Genomic DNA, 20,952 nt, shown 5'->3' on the forward strand with positions numbered 1-20,952 from the left:
TTTTTATTTTTTTGATGGTTTCTTTTGCTTTGCAGAAGCTTTTTAGTTTGATATAATCTCATTCATTTATTTTTGCTTTTACTTTCTGTGTTTTTTGAGGTCAAATTCATAAAATTCTCTCTAAGACTAGAATCCACAAGTTTACTACCTACAAATTCTTCTATGTATTTTATTGTTTCAGGTCTTACATTTGAGCCATATACAGATTTAATGCAATCCCTGTCAAAACCACAGTGGCATTTTTAAAATAAATAGAACAAAAAAAAAATCATCAAATTTGTATGGAACTGCAAAAGACACTGAATAGTTAAAGCAATTCTGAGAAAAATGGACAAAGCTGGAGGTATCATACTCCCAACTTCAAATTATGCTACAAAGCAATAATAATCAAATCAACATAATATTGGCAGAAAAACAGACACACGGACTAATGAAACAGAATTGAGAGCCTAGATATAAACTCACATATATATGGCAAATCATTTTTGACAAAAAAAGCCAAAAACATTCAATGGAGAAAAGAAAGCCTCTTCAATGAGTGGTGCTGGGAAAATTGGAAAGCCACATGCAAAAGAATGAAACTAGACCGCTGTTTGTCACCATACACAAAAATTAACTCAAAATGGATCAAAGACCTAAATATAAGACCTGATATTAGTCTTTAATACCATATAACAAATGTTGCATTAATTAATTATAATTCATCGCATATTTAGCATAGCCTCTCTTGAACTATAAAAACAAATTTACATTAAACATTTCATGTTAAGTCATGGAAATTTATTTAATTTAGGTCAGCAGCATTGTTCTGCCAAAGAGTTACTCCATAGGTCAGGAGACTTTTGACTAATCTGTATCTGAAATTCCTTCTATCAAGGAGAGGGGGAGAAAAAAGCATTATCTTTTAACTTCTTTGTAGACATGAAATAATCAGGGACTCTTGCATTTATAGTCCTGGGTATGTGACAGAAGCAAGCGACAGGAACGCTACTGTATAGCATGAATGGAATTTAGGAAAACAAAGGAATGATGATGAAAACTTACATTTTTCTTAATAATTGTTAAGAAATGAGTTTTTAAAATTATTTTGTATATTTCTAAGATTCAATAAATAACGTCTGGAAAATTCGTATTGCTCATCAACCAAAGCATAAATAACATTGTTATTTGAAAAATAATTTAAAATGAGTGGCATGATTTTTGTAATCTAATGTTACCTTAATTGTGTCTGTTCAGCTGAGTCACAGTATCAAAGAAGCTGCCTTAAGTCCTAATTTCAGATAAAAACACCCAGAGTGCAAATGTGTATATTAAAGTGAAAAGCCGTAGTGCATGACAAAATCTCAGTGTATTAAGAGCATAGGCTTTGGGGTCAGAAAAATAATTGAGTTTATATTAAGTCCTGTGACTTCATAGTTGTTTAATTTGGGGGCAAGGGGCAGTTGCTCAACCTTCTTCAAACTCATTTCCTAAATGATAAAATAGGGACGTGTATACTCACTTGCAGCCTGATCATAAGGCTTAAAGGAGAATACGTCTCTGAAATGACTAGACATCATACATGGCTAATGACTGTTACCTAGTTCATTACTCAGCGTGTCCTTGGTAGATAGACTAGTGACACTGATCTGTAATTATCTAGCTATTGTGGACTCATCATAATTTGACTTTACAGTAATTTAATTTGTTTAGTTATAACGAGTTGTCATTCTCACTGAGGGTACTGTTAGATGTGAAATAAACAATCTGTAGTTCGCTATTTTCAGCAAATAGTAATTCGAGCTGGGCTCCAAAAAAGGAAAAACAGAAAATGGAGACAAAAGGTCCAAGGGCACCGGAATAAAAACTAACTCTTGGACAATTTTGAGAAAATGGATCGTTTAAAAGCTGACCTTTATTTGAAAATGAGAAATAGCATTAAGCTACGTGCAGTGAATTTTGTGTTTTAAGTAGACACAGTTTAGCACTAAAGCCTTTCGTCTATTTAACAGCTTTACAATCTGTCGAATAGCTAAGTGATTTTTATTTTTATGTATTTTATGCAGCAAAATAATAGCTGTTTAAGTGCCTTTTTGATGTGTGAAGTAATGTACTTATTAATTGCCATTAGTAAGTGTCCTTAATTTAGTAATTTAACTCTCTCCCCTGTCTGTTGATGGTTTTGCTTCCCTGATAAGGCAGAGACCATTGATTTGCTTTCCTCCTTGGGCCGCAAGCAAATAATCTAAGGCAATTGTGTAGTGAAGGACTACCCAGACTAGAGAACGTAAGGATTTTTGCTGAGCCTTTATGGCTGTAGTGGCTAAACGGGCTATTCTATTCACAGTTCCGGTTAGATATCACATCATTATCTTTAATTGAGCAGCGCCAAAGCCAAACCATGAGCCTACGATTCTAAGAAAGCTGTTGCTTTCATCTCCTGAGAAACCTGCCAGTAAGTCACATCCAACAGAAAGACCACAGGAGTTATGTCCATATTCAGAAGGCTCCTCATCATCTATTATTGACAAGTCCTTTTATTTCTCAGGTGACAGTTGAGAAAAGCAACTGTAATCATTTTGAGAATAGTGAAATAAATCTTTCGTTTTCACAAATAATGCTACAAAGAATAACCTTGTACAAGGTCATTTTACAAGTAGGCAAATAATTCTCTAGGACACGTTCCTAAAGTGCAATTGCACGCCCATGCAAATTTCCCCAACTTTTCACTTGTCTTTTGATTTGTAATGTTTTTTTAATGAAGAATTTTTACCATTTATATAGATTCATCAATCTTTCCTTGTATGGCCTCTAGGTTTTGTTTTGTTTTTTTTATATGTTCCATTATATTAATAATTAAATCAACATCTTTAAAACAAATCAAATAAGAAAACATAGTAAAATTAAAAAGAACCCAATGAACATAGAGCCATATTTTTATACAAGGTATATGCAATGCGTACATATGTATTCTCATTTTTTTCTCCATACGAACATCACAATATGTTTTAAAGTATCACGGTATTATTCAACAATTCATCCACATGGGGCCTCTAGGTTTTGTGTCATGCTTGTAAAGACTTTCACTAATCCAAGATTACAGGAAAATTCGCCCATAGCTTTGTTCAGTACTTTTTAAATTGTATTTTGATCTATCTGGAATCTATTTTTGTTTAAAGTTTGGGCTTTATTTTTTCCAGATGGCTACCAGTTGTCCCAATAAAATACTATGCTGGTTAAAATACTTTCAGCTGTGACAAAATCCAACAAAAAACAGCTTAAACATTCAACACATTTATTAACTCACATAACAAAAAATCTGGGGTGGGGTTGTTCTCGAGTTAATTAAGTGGTTCAACAACGACTTCAGACACCAAGATTCTTTCTACTTTTGAATTCATTGTGTTGACTTTATTCCTTTATTTAAACTGAAACCTGAGAGCTGTGTTTCTTTACAATGTACTCAAAATACGCTTAGTGCTGTAAGACTCCCGTTTAAATTGATGATGGGATTTTTGTACCATTAAACTTAGATGATCAGCTTTGTAGAACATTTTCACACTGCAAATCCATCAAATCACATCTTTTAAAAGTTTTAGCTTCTGTGTCTAATACAACAAATACAACTTTATCTTTCTAATGGAGGCCGTGTGGTTACACTCTGGAGTAGAATTTGGGAAAATTGGATTCCACTCTCATGGAATTGGCCATGAACTCCCTCAGTTCCCCTCCAAATACTGCAGCCCACCTGTATCAGAATCTGGTCCGTCTTTCCCTTGAGTTACAGTTGAAGAAGCAGTCGTGCTCCATCCAAGGCCAAAGGCCAATCCTTCCACCTGGCTGTGCAGCTTCATTATTCCCTTCCCCTCATTTATCATCCAACGGACCGTCTCCGTTAGCAGTCTGACACGTCTCTCTCGGCCCTCTGTTCCACCCCAACCACCACTCTGCTTCTCTTCCTCACACCACGGGAAAATCCCCAAATGCCATGTTTAACTTGCTACTTTTTGTCCTCACCTCCCATTTTCACCTCCTTCAATGTCAGCCAGGCTTTCATTCCTGTATTCTCCCATCTGTACACTGATAAGAAACAGCTCTTACTAAGGTTGCCGGAGTAGTCATCCACGACGTCAGACTCTTCCGATTTCCCTCTGACTTGCCTGGCAGCTCATTCTCAGCCCCTCGTCCGGCTCCTCCTCCACTGGCAGGCCTCTCGCAGTGCTGCGGGCTCTGGGAGAGAGTTCTCCTCTCTCTTCTACCTGCGCTCTCTCCTAGCACCATGGTTTTAAATAGTATTGATTTATCGATGACTTCCAAATCCACACCACCTCACCTGACCTCTATCCTGAGGTCTAGACTTACTTATCCAACTATCTTTTGGCACCTCCACTTGAGTGTCAAGCTTAACATGTCCAAAGCAGAACTAATCATTTCTCCTATCCTCTCAATTCCTACTTCCCAAAGTCTGCCCCATCACTGTAAATGGCATCTTCATTTGCCCAAATGCCCACATGCATTTACCAGAAGGTCCTACAGGCACTTACGAAATATGTCTTGAGTCCAGTTACTGCTCCCTTTCTCCACTGCTACATCCTAGTCCAACTGACCACCATGCAGCCTGGATTAGGACAGGCTTCCAATCAGTCTCGCCACCTCCTCTCTTCCTCACCTAGTCTATTTTCCACACGGCAGTCCAACTGATGTTTCTAGAATGAAAATTTGGTTATATGTCTCTTCTCCTCGAAACCCTTTAAACAGCATCCAATCCCCCTCCGTAATAAAACCCGGCTCCTTTTCCTAAATACACAGGGCTTTGCAGTGCGTGGTGTCTGCCCACCTAAACTCCTTTCTGTCCATCTCCTCCCCTCTTCACTCCAGTCGAAGCACTACTTTTCTTTCCATCGAGCTCACGAAGCTTGTTCCTATCTTAGGACCTTTGCACTTGCTCCACCTCTATACACTTGCATGGGTGTGTCCTCACTCCTCAGGGCTCAGCTCATGTGAGAGTTCTTAGAGAGTCCTATGCTGAGTAGTCTAATAATTCGGTTGTGTCTCTCCCCACCCTTCATCATTCTCCACCATAATATTCTATATTAGTCCTTTCCTAGCATCATCGATCAGGACCTGAAGTTATCTTATTAATTCACTGACATGTTAATCATCTCCCCCCACTAGAATATAAGCTCTTTTGAAGGTAGAGACTTTGCCTGTCTTATGCTCTTCTGTACCCCCATTATTTGAAATGGTGCCAAACATTTATCCAGTAGAGGTACCCCATAAATGTTTGTTAACTGACTTATTACTCTATCATTGTTTTGCATAGTCACTTTAGCTTTTCTAATCTCATTTTCTTCACTATTAAGATGAGGAAGCTTAAAAAAAAAAAAAAAAAGAACACCTGAAATTCCTCTTGGCTCTGTCTGCAATGACTATGTCTCATAACCTACAGCAATTACAGGAGAAATCTTCTTGCACCCTGGACTTGTGTCTATAGTAGAACATTCATTCATTCAATAAGCCTTTATTGAGTGCTGACCTTAAACCTGTTCTAGGCTTTAGAGGCCAAGTCATAGCCATCAAGACTCTAGTGCATCAACAAGCAAAGAAACATAGAAAACCCAGAAGGTCAATGCTACCTTTCTTCTCCCGCTGGTTTTCTACTGATTCTTCACCTTCATGTGTCTACACAGAGCTCTCTCCAAGTTAAACTTATTGCTCTTACAGTAGTTAATTTCCAAGAATTCCAGGATTAAGTGATATAATTTATGTGGCTATAACTTTAACAGCACAATGTAAAACATAGACATTAAGGCTGCAGAATTTCTGCCAATCTGATTTCATTCTAATCCAAACTCTGCCATGCTTCCTAATTTAATTGCAACATGACTAGAACCAAAAAATTTAATTTTATAAATCTAATTTTTAAAAAATAAATAAAAGGAAAGTAATAAGGGACTCGGTTTATATATATTTAGGTCATGATATGCAGAAGGACTGCTAATTCTCTTGCCAAAATTTGAGGCAAATAATTTTAAATCTGAATTGGAATTAGTGTATATGCAGAGCCAATAATTAATCAAATGTCTAGAATGAAAAACTGACTACAGAGAATTAAAAAATGACTAAGAAAAGTGAATTGCTATATATTGTGCTAACTGCCATTTGTTAGCATATGCTGCAAATCACTCATAGAAAGCAATGTCTACTTACATTTGCTTTAATCAAGTATGTAAAGGGATATAGTATAGCTATAGAATGTTTTAATCTTGAATATAAGTCCTGTATTTATAGCCTTATATTGGTCAAAATGCTTTTGGTTGGGAAGGAAGACAGAAATCCAATTCAAATTAATTTAACAATCAGAAATGGTGGGGAATTTATAGTTCCATGTAACTGGGCAAGCCAGGACTCAACTAATGTGATGTCATCGGGGCATTATTTTTTATTCAATCAGGGGCTCTCTTTCTGGTTGACAAATGTCCATTAAGCAGCTCAGCATTCATATCCTACCAGCTTATCAAACCCAGAAACAGTCATTTCCAATAGCTACAACAGGGAAATCCTATAGAAACCCCGATTTACAATAGAAGATCCTGACTGGCCCAGTTTGGAAATAGACTAACCAAACGTATTCAAAAGCCCTCATGCTCCTAGAGTATGCTGTTCTCCTTCAAAACTGTTGTTCCTGCAGTGAGCTGATTTTAGCTAAATTTTGGGAGACTGTAATCTGATTTAATGGATTCACCTTAAGATATTTAATTTCATAGCTTTATCATCTGTAACCTAAATGAACTGATAATTGGTACAATGTCAAAATAAGAAAAGGAGTTTAAGGTAGTGTGGATGAGAGAGTTTTAAGCAGATACAATAAGTCAAACCAAGGCAGAAAAGGGTATATTCTTTCCATATACAAGACATGTAACTCTGGACATCTTTGCCCTACTACCCACACCATTTGTGAGTGAAAATAGTTGGAGGTGTACTGCGGGGGATGCTGTAGGAGTGGTCTACCCTTGGTTAAGGCAATAAGGGGTGCATTGTCTGTATAGAACAGAAAAGCAATGATAAAGTCAGCTTGCCTTTTTATCATCACGTACACAAATTCTAAACAATATCAGTGATATAATATCCCTTCCACCCAGATGCACCAATCTCACTGTTCCTGCATCCCCTTGGAGGTTCCTGCCAATACTTCCTCCTATCTGCCCATTCAAGCACACCAGAACAGGAGTCAGAATCCTGGAAAATGATTTTTCACAACTATTGATACTTGACTAGGAGAATTAATGTGTTGGTGACTTGCACTATAAAGAAAAGAGTGAACTGTGACTCCAAGAGGAAATAATCAAATAGATTATAATTAATGTCAAAATGTGTGTTATAAGCAGTATGTATAAGCTTGTATTATAAAATAATAGAATTAGCTCCCAAAATAAATTTGACAGGAAAAGTCTGTTCTGGAAGAGTAATTCATTTGTCAGCGGCACAAAAGAAGCTTGTAACAAATAGCTGAATAACGCTAAATGACTGTTAAACTAATTAAAGTGCAAGCATATGAATTTGATTTGGACCAGAGGTTCTGTCTTTTCTCATTGTCATAAATCCTGCCCCCGCATGGAGTATCATTGCTGGTCCAGCAGGTGGCACTCTTTCCTCTGTGCACTAGTCCGAAGCTTACAACTTGTCCTATACAGGGTAGTCAGCATTGCCTTCAGAAGACCCTTAGAACCTGTTTATCTATAGCAATAAATACAGTTATAACTTTTACAAGGGCGACTATGCTGATCTGGTCTCTGTCACACTTGAAGATTGGTATCTACACATCCAAATGCCCCTTTGGTTCTAGAGTTTCTCATTCTTAGTTCTAAGCCTTGGCTGGTTTGGGTTAAAATTCTTGGCCTCAATGTCTAAGGTCTTATGCAATGCTAGAGATCTATATTAAAATTGTGATGATTCATATTTGAAAAGCATGTTGAGCAAAAGCAATGTTTCTCAATTTAAAATATCTATCTTTTTCTAATAAAAATTCCACATACCTTGGAGCTCCTCAAACTTCCCATCAAAAATCATTGATGAGCAGAAATGGGATTCCATCTTTTACATATTCTCCCTAGAAAAGATTTTTATCCAGCTTAGTTTTCTATAGTTTGTATTATGAAGCAGCTTTTTTTTTATGTCTTTCAAATAGACCATTAAAATACAATAGGTATATTTTTTTTCCTTTCATAATTGGCCCTCCTAGAAAGTGTGATTTGCTGGTCACAAAACAAAGGTACTATAATTAGCATAAGAATAAAAAGAACAAGCATTGATATGTTAATAAACAGTTAAACAGCTAACAAAACACCTTCTCATTTATTACTTCTTGTCATGCTCTTCATGTGTTGGGCATAGTAATAGGTATATAGTGCATTACATATATAATCTCACTTAATTTTCACAGATACTCATTTTGAAGACAAGAAATATAAAGCTTAGGAAATTTATTTTCCGAAATCATGAGGCAAGTTAGTATCAGAATGAAAACTGGAACTTCTAAAGCTTATATCCCTGAGAAAAATTATAAGATTATAATCCTTGTAATATAAGATTATTACAACAATCTTGCTAATAGGTGAAGGAGCGTCATTAAAAAAAATCCATACAATGACTTTTAATAGCCTCCTTTGTACAACAACGTATAAAAGATATTGTTGATAAGGTTAGGCATTCTTTAGAAATTATACAAAAAGAAGAAGGGAAGTGAATGTTAAGGAAAGATGAGAGGGTGCCAGAGACAAATTAAATTGATTGTACACTTTGTTGACCATTAGCACAATCTTTAAAGAAGGTGATTCAATAAAGAACATAGGGAAATACATTTTAATAAGCAAAATGTGTTTCATTTGCAATGTGTGTCACAGTAAATGAGTCAATGTCTTTTATATTTACATATAAAACTACTCGAATCAATAAGAATAAAAAAATCAATAGAAGAATGAAAAAGTACAACAGCCAATACACAAAGAAAGCCCATGGGTAAAATAATTAATCTTTCTCATTAAAGAATTTCAAAATTAAATAATAGAATGTAATACCTATTTCAATTCCCAAATTGCCAAATATTAAAAAGAATAATGAAAATAATGATAAGGAAATAATAAAACACATAAAAGTGTCCAATGTGATTGAGGAGTAGGGAAAGAGGCATGTATACATTGCTGCTGTGTAAGTGAATTAAATTACATTTACCCAATGAATTTCATTGACCTGTATCTAAATATTTACTTCAATGAAAATATTTCAAATGAAAAATAATGTCACAAATTATAGAATATACAGAGAACATTTTTTGCTAAATAAGTAATTCTAAATTTACAAATAATTATGAATTACAATCGCACATATGTAAATCTGTAGGAATCTACAGTAAATTGGCAATGAGAGTTATCTAAAGGTATTGATGCTGAGACTTGGGTGATTCTCTCCACATTTTCTTTTTGTTTATCAATAGTTTCTAATTTTCCATAGTAAAACCTAGAATGCTCGTGTAAATAAACAAAAGCAAGATTTAAGATAAAAGAAGCAGTATGGTGGTTAACAGGATGAACTCTGGAGCCAGGTGACAGGTGATCTTAGATAAACTCCTTGAATTTTTTAACCTTGGTTTCTTCATGTGTAAAATGATCATGATAATAGTGCCTACCTCAATGGTTTTTTTGTGAATATTAAATGAGATTACTATGTAACCTACTGTGTGTACATATCAATCAATCAAATAATTACAAATTTCCTACTCCTACATTTCAGGGTAGTAGAAGTATTTGGGGAAGTACAAAGAAGTGTGAGATTGTCCCTCCTCTGCAAGCAGTTAAGTAGACAATGGCATTAACTCAAATGAGAACATGGCAACCAAGCGGTTCATAGTTCTATGACATGCAAGGGAATCCCAAAACACACGCACATTTTAACGGCACTGAATGTCTACTTAACCAATTTGCTCCTTTAAAAAAAGTTAATCTAAATTGGTAGATTTTATGATATGTGAATTATATCTCAATTAAGATGTTTAAAAAGGTAATTATTTTAGAATATGATACTTACCTGGAAGAAATAGTCTTAAGAATATTTTAATACTAAATACACGGATACAGTACAGAACCTAACATTGCACAGGAAAATTTCTAAACTAGCTGATTTGAATCATATGAAGTTGAATCTGGTTCATAAAGTTATTGAATTGCTTGGAGACTCATTTTTAGTGTGTGATTAATAAAATGATGCCCACATAGGATTTTCAAATATTAAATACTATGACTAAAATAATGAGTTCCTTAATTTTTCCTATAAACCGATTGGGGAAAAAGTGCTTTATTTGTTTGGGAAAAAAATGGAACAGAAGTTCTTTCTTAATATAACTTCAATGATTTTCAAGATCCAATTAAAATTCCACTTTCTCTAGAAAACTGTTTCTTTGACCATGCTTGTCCTTATTCATAATAATAATCCTAGTTTCTGTTTACTGAACATTTACTACATTCCTGGGACTATGTTAAGTGCCTCACACTTGATTAAATTTAATTTTGTATAGAACACCCCATGAGGTAAGTGTTATTAGCTCCATTTAACAGTTAAAGAGACTGAGACAGGTAATTTAAGCAACTTGACCAAGTCCAATGGCTATTTAGTTATCAGGTTAGAATTCAAAGCTAGAACTATTGGGTTACAAAGCTTGTTGACACCGTACAAATCCTTCCTTGTACCTTGTTCCATCTGCGAACGCTGCAAATGAGCAAAGAAGGATAGGTCAAAATAATCAATCTTTTCTCAGTGTTCTCAAACAAAAGATGACAAGCTAAAACTATATTCTGGCAGATCAAAATTAGTTTTCTTTAATAACCTTAATAGTATTCTGAGGCACAATTATAGCAATTTATATGATGAAAAGAATTACTACTCTGAGAAGATGTGCTTCATTATAAGAGCCAATATTGAGAGAAGAATTGAACGTCGAGTAGTTTAAATCATTGAGTATGTAGTTATCCAGAAATGCTCTTTATGCATTAGGATTACAGCTTTTATTGAATTCAAATTCTTACATTTTATATTTTATTTATTTATTTAATAGTTAATTTATTTATCTACTATGTGCTGTTCTAAGCATTTGAGATACATCAGAGAACATAATGGATAAAGATCCCTGCCCTTAAAGAAAAATAATAAAAAAGAGAACAAATAATTAAAAAACGAACACGACACAGCATTTCCATAGAAATCCCTGACCTTATGGAGTTCCATTCTCAGTGTGGAGAGACAGACAGAGAAATATATGTCCGATGATGCTAAATGGTACAAATAGAAATAATGAAAGATAAGGGGCAGAAAGAGATGAGGGCTAATGGTTAAGTAGGGAGTCTAGAAAAGCCTCTCTGAGGTGTTAGCATTTCAGTGGAGATTTGAATGAAGCGAGGGGCTTAGAGAGTGAGCCATGTGAACATCTGAGGGAAGAGCATCCAAAGTGAAGGAAGAGCATGTGCAAAGGCCCTGAGCTTGGTGTGATCCTGGCAGAGCAAAAGGGCCAGTGGGGCTAGAATAGAGAGAGGAAGTGGGGGGTGGTCATAGATGAGGGAAGAGAGAAATTCGGGCCCAGTGTCAGTGACAGACCGTGGCTTTTTCTCTGAAGAAGGGAGAACAGTTAGGAGGCTATTGTAACGATCCAGGTAAGAAGTGATGCGGGCGATAGTAGTGAAGGGGATGAGAAATGGTTGGATGTTGGATATATTTTGAAAGTACAGTTGACTCTTGAACAATGCAGGGATACTGATGCTCCCAGTTAATAATTCACGTATGAATTTTGACTCCCCCCAAACTCAGTCATCATCCTTTGGTATCAGTGGGGAATTGGTTCCAGAATCTCCGCAAATAACTAAAATCCATGAATTCAAAACTCAGGGATACCGAGGTCTGACTGCATATTTATTGACAAAAAGTCTGCATATAAGTGGACCCGTGAAGTTCAAACCCGTGTCGTTCAAGAGTCAACTGTAGAATCGAGAGGATTTCCAGATGGCCTGGAAGGTAAGGCGTGAGATGGGGTATGAGATGTGAGACATTTGTAATGCTGACGTGTTATAATGCTAGCAAATTACCTTTGGAGGGAAAAGCCTTCAACGTCTTCCTCAGGCCTGGTCCTCCTATGTAGAGACCATTGGACCTTGAGGGTTAAGTAAACTTCAAAAAAATCTGACTGCTAAGAATAGGGAGACATAAGTGGTGACCCTCCTGCCCAAGAGGGTTTTTGTTTGGGAGAGGCTGCCAAGCTAAACAGTGGTTGTGGGAAAAGAACAGATGCCCTTTCTAATGAATTCTTTCCAGTTTGTCAAGAAGAGAAATTGAACTTAAAGGTGTAAGGACAGACTTTGATTAAAGTGTTAAGAAGTTTCAGGGCTGGCAGCATACTGTAGCACCGAGCCTTACGTTTTCCTTGTTTTTCAGTTTTTCTCTCTTTTTTTCCCCTTCATTCCCTAGCCCCTCCTTGGCCCAACTTCTTGGCCGTGGGAAGGTACAGTTTACCGTTGTTTGTCAAACTTCAGCAGGCGTCAGAATCACTTGGAGTGCTTGTGAAAACACAGATTGGTGGGCCCCGCTCCCAGAGTTTCTAATCGTGGCCGTGTGTGTGTGTGTGTGTGTGTCCGTGCGTGTGCGTGTGTGCGCGCGCGCGCGTTTGGATGTAGAGGGGCAGAGACGGAGGGAGTTGATATTTTGCATTTGTAACAAGTTCGTAGGGATGTTTGAGGAGAACTCTTGCTTCTCGTACCAGAAGACGTGCAAAGCGATGAGACCCAGAATTCCGCCTTCTAGGACGTGAGTGGGGAAGGTTCCAGCTCACAGATGTTTCCAGTCACCAGGGAAATGGTCCACTTACCCTAAGGTGTTTCTCGGTTGCCCTAAATCCATGACATTAAGAAGCAGAAGCTGGCAAAGAGGAGGAGCGGGAAGTCCTTCCAGACGAGACATCCCCGCGGAGCTCGGCTGAGCAGCGCGGGCGGGAAGGCGGCCGGGGCCCAGCCCACGGCTCCCAGAGGGCGCGGACCTGGAGGAGGCGCCCAGAAGGCGGCGCCTCTCGGAGGAAGTGGGCCCTTTAACTGCAGAGCCCTGGTGCCTAGCGCATCAGCCTCCAGGAGCGAGGAGCGGGCGCGCACCGCAGCCGTCAGTGCCGCCCGAGGTGCGGGCCGGGCCATCGCCACCGAGCAGCACCCGCGAGCCCCGCCGCCATGGGCGCCTCGGCCTCCAGCCAGCTGGACGAGGGCAAGTGCGCCTACATCCGAGGTACGCCCGCCCGGGGGACCCTTGGGCCATGCCCGCCTAGTGGGGGCGTCCCGAGCGGGTGCTCGTAGTGCGCCCCGGTCTCCGCGCCTCCTCTCTCTACCTCCCGGGGCCGGGGTCCCCAGGTGCCACCCAGCGCGGTGCAGCCGGCCCGCGCGCTGCGGCCGGGGTGGGGCTAGGGATGCTTCGGGAAGCGCCGCGGGATGGTTGGGAGAGGCAGGTGCAGGCTGCCGGGTGGGGCACGACCTCCCTTCCTCCGCCGCGCGCGCCTCCGGGTCTCGCCTGTGCCCCTTCCCGCCCCTCCCCGGGTCCCGCGCGCAGAAACACCTCGCCCTCCGGCCTCTGGCGCCGGACTTCGTTTGGAGTTCTTTGTGAAGTTGCCGCAGAGAACCGCGGGGATATCTCTCAGGGGATTCCCGGCCTGTAAGCAGAATTTCCCTCCTGGTCACGGTGGCCTGGTTTTGTAAAACGCAGCGTGGGCCATGGTTTCACTTGAACTTCAGAGTGTGACTTGGGGGATGATTTCATCAGAGGCAGAAAGGACAATGTCATTTTGCTCCCAGGTTGTGAGGTTCCCTTCCCTCCCCAGAGAAGGGAGAAATCAAAAGAGGAACACTAACAAATTTTGTAACTAGCGCTAAAGTTATAGATGGGGAGAGACTCATCGATAAGGTGACTCAGAAAAGAGTGTGAGGCCAAAAAAAAAAAACAAAACAAAACAAAAAACAAAAAACAAAAAAACAACTGAACTGAAACTGCAGGAAATAGTTGCTTATCTTGTTAGTTTTGGTTTTTTTTTTTTTTTTTCTGGCTTTAGAAATACTTTCTAAATTAGGCGTGAAACTCTAGGTTTTACCATAATTCGGTAAAGAAATGGTTAAGTTCTACCCGATACCCCTTTCTGGCCTCTGAACTTTTTCATAAAAAGAAAGCATTTATTTAGTGTCCTTATTCATATTGGTTTTCAGTCACCAAAATGTTTAAACCTATTTGAAAGGGATATCAAGTCAGGGCGCTTGAGCATAGTCTAACTGATTTGCCAGATTCCTGCTCTGGTGTTTTTGGAGCTAGAAGGTCATGAACAATCCATACCTTCATGGGATAAAAGTTTGTCAAGTATCCCTTCGCTGTCATTTAAAGTGGGAAAAATATGAATGACTTATTTATATTAGTAAAAGAGCTAACCTAAGCCTGCCTTAGTCTTACACATTTGACTATCTGCTCATTGTTTTCACCAGTGTGTATGTGGGGGACTAAAAGGATGATGTGGGAGAACATAATGAGAAGGGGCTTGCATAGAGTTTATGACATTTATTTTAAAAGACTTCATCTCACTGAAAAGCTTAGAAAAACACCTGAAGTGAAAGCATGGTCATCTACAGCAATCTCTGGAAGTCCAGCAACGTGAGAGATTAACTTGCCTGAAGACGACTTCGTGGTCGTGACAGTTGCTGTTGATGCATGCATTATATTCATGTGATAAGAAAATATATAACGTTTTCATTCCGAAATTAAATTATTAAACCTACAAAAGTATGATATAGCCAGTGCACAGGAAGGACTTGTAATGAATGCATTCTGAATGAATAAAACTATAGCAGATTGTGTGACAGTCACCACATCCTCTAGTCTTGTTCAGTTTCATCTCCTTATTGGAAGGGCACTCTCAAGGTATATAGGGACTGAGGGAAGAGAAGAGTTAAAGTTAGAATATCTCCAGAGAAAACGAGACGTTGCCTCATTTGAGAATACAAGTCTTGCCAAAGGAGAAAAGAGCATTGGAAAAATGCACCGGTGTTGTGGATTGTTAGTGCATGAGCAAGTGAAGGTCATGGGCTGTCGTTTCCTGATGGTTTTGAAGCCCCAGATCCTTGAAAAAAACTATAACCCTATCTTCACCACTTTGCCCATCCTTTAGCCCATAAATATTCTCAAGCTTTGATTTAATTGTAAGCAGAGTGATTGAAAGTATGACTGTAAAGTTTAAATACAATTTTATGACCCGTTTCTCATAAAGTAGCTGCCAGGGAAATATTATAGATTTGAAAGCTCTTGTAGCCGAGACAATAAATTTCTTTCAAGCTTGATAAACTTTGCTAACATATGGAGAATAACTAGTATATTTGGAGTGAATTTTCTTAACTTGTGGGTTAGCAGCAGCTGTCTGAATCAGCATTTATTTTTAGACAAATCATTTAACAGCTGCCATTTGGTTTGTGTGCCTCAAAACTTGGTGCAATCTTTGGCACGTGGATGTTTTGAGAGTACATTATTTCTTAGGCTTTGGTAAATCGGTAAGTAAAGGGGTATTAGGAGCATTAAGGCGTTACTTCATTTCTAAAGGTGTTAGTTTGAAAATTATTACCGCACTCATGTTTCTTACAACAGAATAAATTTTTAGGATTGTTAAAGACTTTCAGTAACTTCCCTTAATAAGATGTTTAATTTAATAAATAATACTGAGAGCAAATTTTAATCACATGGGCAGCGTCATCTGTTAGCCTTTAGTGATGATTTTAGCACTGACCTAAAAGGGTCTTCCTTTAATAAAAAATAGAGCTCATATAATCTAGGTATAAGTGTCACTTTTCTCTTTTTATGGAAAATCGGTGCTGCAGCTAGCAACTCTGAAATACACAGGTCCTGGATAGGGGTTGGTGGACACTTCTAGGCCTGGTAAAAGCAAATAGCAATTATAAAAGAAAATAACTGTTCTTTTCCTAGATTTACTATTGCACAGTAAGTCACGCTCAAGCTGTGAAGGGCCCACTGGCTTCCTCTGAAATGCTCATCAGTGATCTGATGCTTTAAAGTAAGAGATGAGTTTCAGCTTAAAAACAACATGTATTTCTCTCGGGGAATTTTCTCATATTCGTACTGTAAGAGTTAACTTGGGTGACTGTATATGAAATTTATGCTGATAGCAGTGACTAAAGTCTCCACGGGCAAGGCGAATCGAAGGTAGGAGAACTGGACGTGGTTGCAGTCTACTTAACCTAGAAGTGTTTTACTAGTCCGCACATTTGGATATTCTTCAGTTGTCATTTGCTGGTAGGAGATGGGCATAAGAACTGGTTTGATTTATCTGGATAACTATGACAATGTTATCTTAGAGGCCAATTTGTCTGGCTAGAAATGACAGTAGGAAGTGGGTAAAGACTGTACCATCAATATTTGTCTCACTTCCTAATTTGTAGAAATGAATGGATTCTCTTAAAATTAGGAATCACAGCTCCTAATAGAAGGGAAGGCAGAATGAAGGAGAGGACCCAGTATGAATAAAGTATGAACGTATATCGATTACATTATATTTTGATTAAAAATGCCTTCGAGCATACCAAACTACTGATGAAGCTAAGAGGAGTTTTAAATCAGGAAAGCCATTGCAGATTGGAGCTTTCTAGTGGCAATCATTACTTTTTACCACCTTCAGATTTTGTGAATGGAAATCAAGATGTTGGGAATTTAGTATGAATTGAGAATTTCTTAGATTCATCAAAAATAAAGACACTAAATTGAGACAAATTAACATTTCTCCCGTACTTGTGGAAGAAACAGTGACCTTCCTTCTTGGGTCCCAATTCATGCTTTGATGAACTCATAGAGTCAGATGCTAAATCAAGATCTTGCCCGATAAAACACTTCTTTTTTCTAGAAGCATTGCCAGCAAGAGGACCACACCATCAAGGTGCTTTAGTAATAACAACTATTAAAATGACAATAGTGATATTAACGTTTTTATTTTTTAATTTATTTTTGCCACAGGCTCCTAAATTGATTGAGTTTTACTCCATTGTAATCTTCGAGAAAGTTTGAACTGGGTAGAAAGTACAACAACAGGAACTCGATTTGTAACAGTGGTTTCTAATATAACTAAGTTAACTGTGCTATGAAAGTTTTACAAAATATGCAATGTGCATTATGGTGGTGGCTTTTAATCTCCTAATGAAAAATTTTAATTTCTTTTTTTGTCAGTGAAGCTCAGTAATACTATTTTAAGAAAAAAGGTACATACAACAATTTGCATTGTGAAATGGAAAATCAAGTGAGAAGCGAAGATAAAAGAATAATGGAGAAGAAGACAAAAGAATAAAAGAGCACAGTTCATCTGTTACGGTCCATTTAAAGCACTTGAGTAAAACATAGGACGTGAGGGCTAAAATTTTAACAGTTCCAAATTAAAACACACACACACACACACGCACACACACACACACACACACACGCACACACACAGACAACACCAAACAAAACCCCAAATGCAATACAGATTTTCTCCTTTGAAACTGGAAAATTCATTTAAAAGAGAAACTAGCAAGTTTCTGCCAATAAGAAAATACAAACCAGCTTATAAAAAAATGACTATTTTTTTTTTGTACTACATATTTTTTTTTTACTTTAAGAAGGAAAAATTTAGAGAGATGAAAGCATTTAATTCAATTTCACAAATTGCAAGGTCTAGGACCCAAAGTAGTTTATATTTTTATGCTTTTCGTGTTCGGACATTGATGTCTCTAGGATTAGAATAAATTAATAGTTTTTACTAGGAGCCCCAAAGCGATTTTTTAAAAGTTCATTGTCTGAAGGAATTTTGGAAGAACAGTAAATGTGTCTATACCAAACCACGTGGACTTTTTTTCTTTTTTAAAAATCATTTTTATTTTAAACCCAAACATAGGTTCAGAAAACCACATAACAGAAATGCAGAGCTTAATAAATCATTATAAGGCAAATATCCTTAAAGCCATCAGCCAGGTTAAGAAATGGGAAGAACTTCAGTAGCCATCCCAGAAGCCTCCGTGTACTCCATCCAACACCAGACCTTTTTGTCTCTCCCAAAATAACTACTGCTTTCAGTTGTCTATTGCTGCCCAACAAACTCCCCGCAAAGATACTGGCTCTTAAAACAGCAATTTATTTGCTCACAATTCTGCTTTTGCCCTAGGTTCAGCTGGGCAGTTCTATACCTTGTATTTCCTGGTGGTCATTCCTGTGGCTACATTCCACAGACAGATTAGCTGGCGACTGGCCTCACCTTGGAGGGCTTTCTGTCTCTCTAGGTGGCCTTTTACCTTGTCTTTCCAATAGGGTACTGGACTTTTAAAATGGTGGGTCAGGGTTTGCAAGAGTGCAAAAGCTTCTAGAAGCTGCCAGGGCTTCTTATGTCTTAGGAATAGCATAGCATTACTTGCTACCTTCTATTGGTTAAATCAAGTCTGAGGTCAGCCATGACTCAAGAGTAAGGGACTCCGTGAAGTCATGAATAACCTGAGTTATGGTTCGTTGGAGGTTAGCACTGTAACAGCCTACCACATCACCCACTAATCCTAGATTTTATAGCGATGACTTCCTTATATTTCCTTATGGTTTTGTCACCTTACAGTGCATTTTTAAATACTATCGTTTAGTCTTGCCCACTTAAAAAACATCTGTTTTAAGTTTTTTTTTAATCCACAGTTTTCCCCTACATCTCTGTCTTTTGCTTGCAAATTAATTATCTGTCAAAGGATCTGTGCCATTTGACATGCATAGCTTTCCACAGTCTGGCATTTGCTAATGGTGCAAGTGCCACACAGTGATCGTAGGACTTGATCGGACTCAAGATTATACTTTTGTCAAGACTATAGGTGGTGCTGTGTTCTTCGTTTGGAGGCACATACCATGTGGTTGTCTCTTTGTGATATTAGCAACCACTGATGCTCATTGCCAAGACCCATTAACTCACTGGGGGTTCAAAATATGGTGATGTTCTAATTATGTCACTTGTTTTCATTTATTGACTAGAATAATTATATAGAATGCTACTTTCCTTATCTATTATTCGGTTACTTTGTATTAGAGTTCATATAAGCAAGGCAGGATAAAAACTTTATCTTTTCCTTTTATTTACTAGTTTTCAAGATAATTTATTGGTTTCTTGTCATCCCCCAAAGGTGATCAATGAACTTAAAAAGCATCATTATGAACTCACGAATTCCATTGTAATGATTATCCTCATTGAAGTTTAAATTTCCCATAATTGGCAATGAAACCCTCTTCAGGTTGACTTCTGAGTCCTTTTGAAATTACCCTAATAGTATTTGATAGCTTCCTTGCCATCTGGTAGGTCAGGCTATTTCTAGGCTCATATTGTTTATTTCCTATCCTGTACTTGGAACAAGCAATATCTATAAGAAGCCCTGATTTATCGTAGTGGGAAATGGTATTTCAAGATGATTGTTTGGGCCTAGGGAGGCTCATTGCTAGGACTAGGTTGACTATTGTTTCTGGACTATTTTAGTGGACAGAACTAGGAAAAAGTGTATATTTACTACATTATATTTATATCTCTTTTTTCTTGGTTCTCGACGCACAAGAAAATAGAATTAAATATTCCCAAATTCTCATTTACTTTCTCTCACCTTATATATATAACAGTCTCAGACAACAATATGAATCCTACCACCATTAATTATGATTGTGGAAAACTAATGAACAAATTGTTTTAAGAATCAGTAATACGATTCTTTGTATATGCTATCCCCATTCTCCAATTTTATTTTATGGTTTTACTGTGTCAGACTATAACCATTATATTATATTCTCTTTTCTCATTTACTCTTTTTTTTTTTTTTAGAAATAAATATTATTTAATGCATTCATCCTTATGTTGAAATCTCTCTGGTGTTCAAAGCTCATTATCTAGTAGATTCCTCAAGAAGAGTTCACAGGAACATAAAGAAGTATGAAGACAGACTAACTTTAGTGTCTCAGTGATACCACCGAAGGTCGGCTTATTTTTATCTTTCTACTATCTGTAGGCTAGCTCTCCTTTAGTTTGAAAGATGCCTAGAGCAGCAATAGGTATCACATTCTTAGGTAAAACGATGTCTCAGAGGCTGAAAAGAGGACTGTGTCTTCTTTGAGTCTCTATAAGAGCAAACCATTCCCAGATGCCTTACTCCCCCTTACATCCCACTGATCAGAATTAGGTCACACATTCCTTCCTAAGTCATCATCACTGCAAAAGCCTAGAATTATCACGATTAGGTTAGACGATTACAGATTTAGTCCTGGACTGGAATTAGGGGCAGCCTTCTCTGAAGCACATGGCTGTACGGAAGATCATTGATACCTGAACCAAATGAGGTTCAGTTAGCAAGGAAGAAACATGAATGGCTTTTAGGTAGATAACCAACATTACAAGTTTTGATAAAGGTCATGAAGGAAGTAAAAAATGTACTGAGATAGAAAACTGATGATAGAGATAGGGCAAGGAGATGAGATATACTTACGATATGGTGTTCAGTTGCTATTCAAGCGAAGAACCGGGGAGAGTATTTTGAGTAGAGAGAACAGCATATAGAAGGGGAAGGAGGAGATGAAACTTGAAGGAACTGAAGAAAGGTGGTATGGTTGGAGTGGAGCGAGCAAGAGGGCGAGGGGTTTGATGGGAGGGGATCCCGCATAGCACTTACAGTCTACAGACATGATATGTTTGTTTGTTAATTCTTTATTGCCTGCCTACCACCACTAGAAAGTAAGTTCCATAAAAGCGGGATCTTCATTCATTGCTATATTCTCAGCAAATAGATTACTATTTGGTATATGGCTTGTCATCAATAAATACTTGATTAATAAATAAATAAAAGGAGAAAAAAAGAAAAACTATTATGAATATCCTAAAAA

The 20,952-nt window shown here is 37.8% G+C and overlaps 1 protein-coding gene across 1 annotated transcript in view; it reads left to right on the forward strand.

Annotated features, from left to right (window-relative positions):
* Positions 1-13,126: 13,126 nt before the first annotated feature.
* FAM129A (family with sequence similarity 129 member A) overlaps positions 13,127-20,952 on the forward strand; it is a 125,568-nt gene continuing 117,742 nt past the window's right edge. Inside the window, exon 1 of the mRNA XM_011364571.2 lies at positions 13,127-13,287. Coding sequence (XP_011362873.1) covers positions 13,233-13,287 — 55 coding nt within the window. The 5' untranslated portion in view covers positions 13,127-13,232. The remainder of the gene's footprint in view (positions 13,288-20,952) is intronic.

Source organism: Pteropus vampyrus, unplaced genomic scaffold (assembly GCF_000151845.1).
Source record: "Pteropus vampyrus isolate Shadow unplaced genomic scaffold, Pvam_2.0 Scaffold98, whole genome shotgun sequence".
Lineage (NCBI taxonomy): Eukaryota > Metazoa > Chordata > Mammalia > Chiroptera > Pteropodidae > Pteropus > Pteropus vampyrus.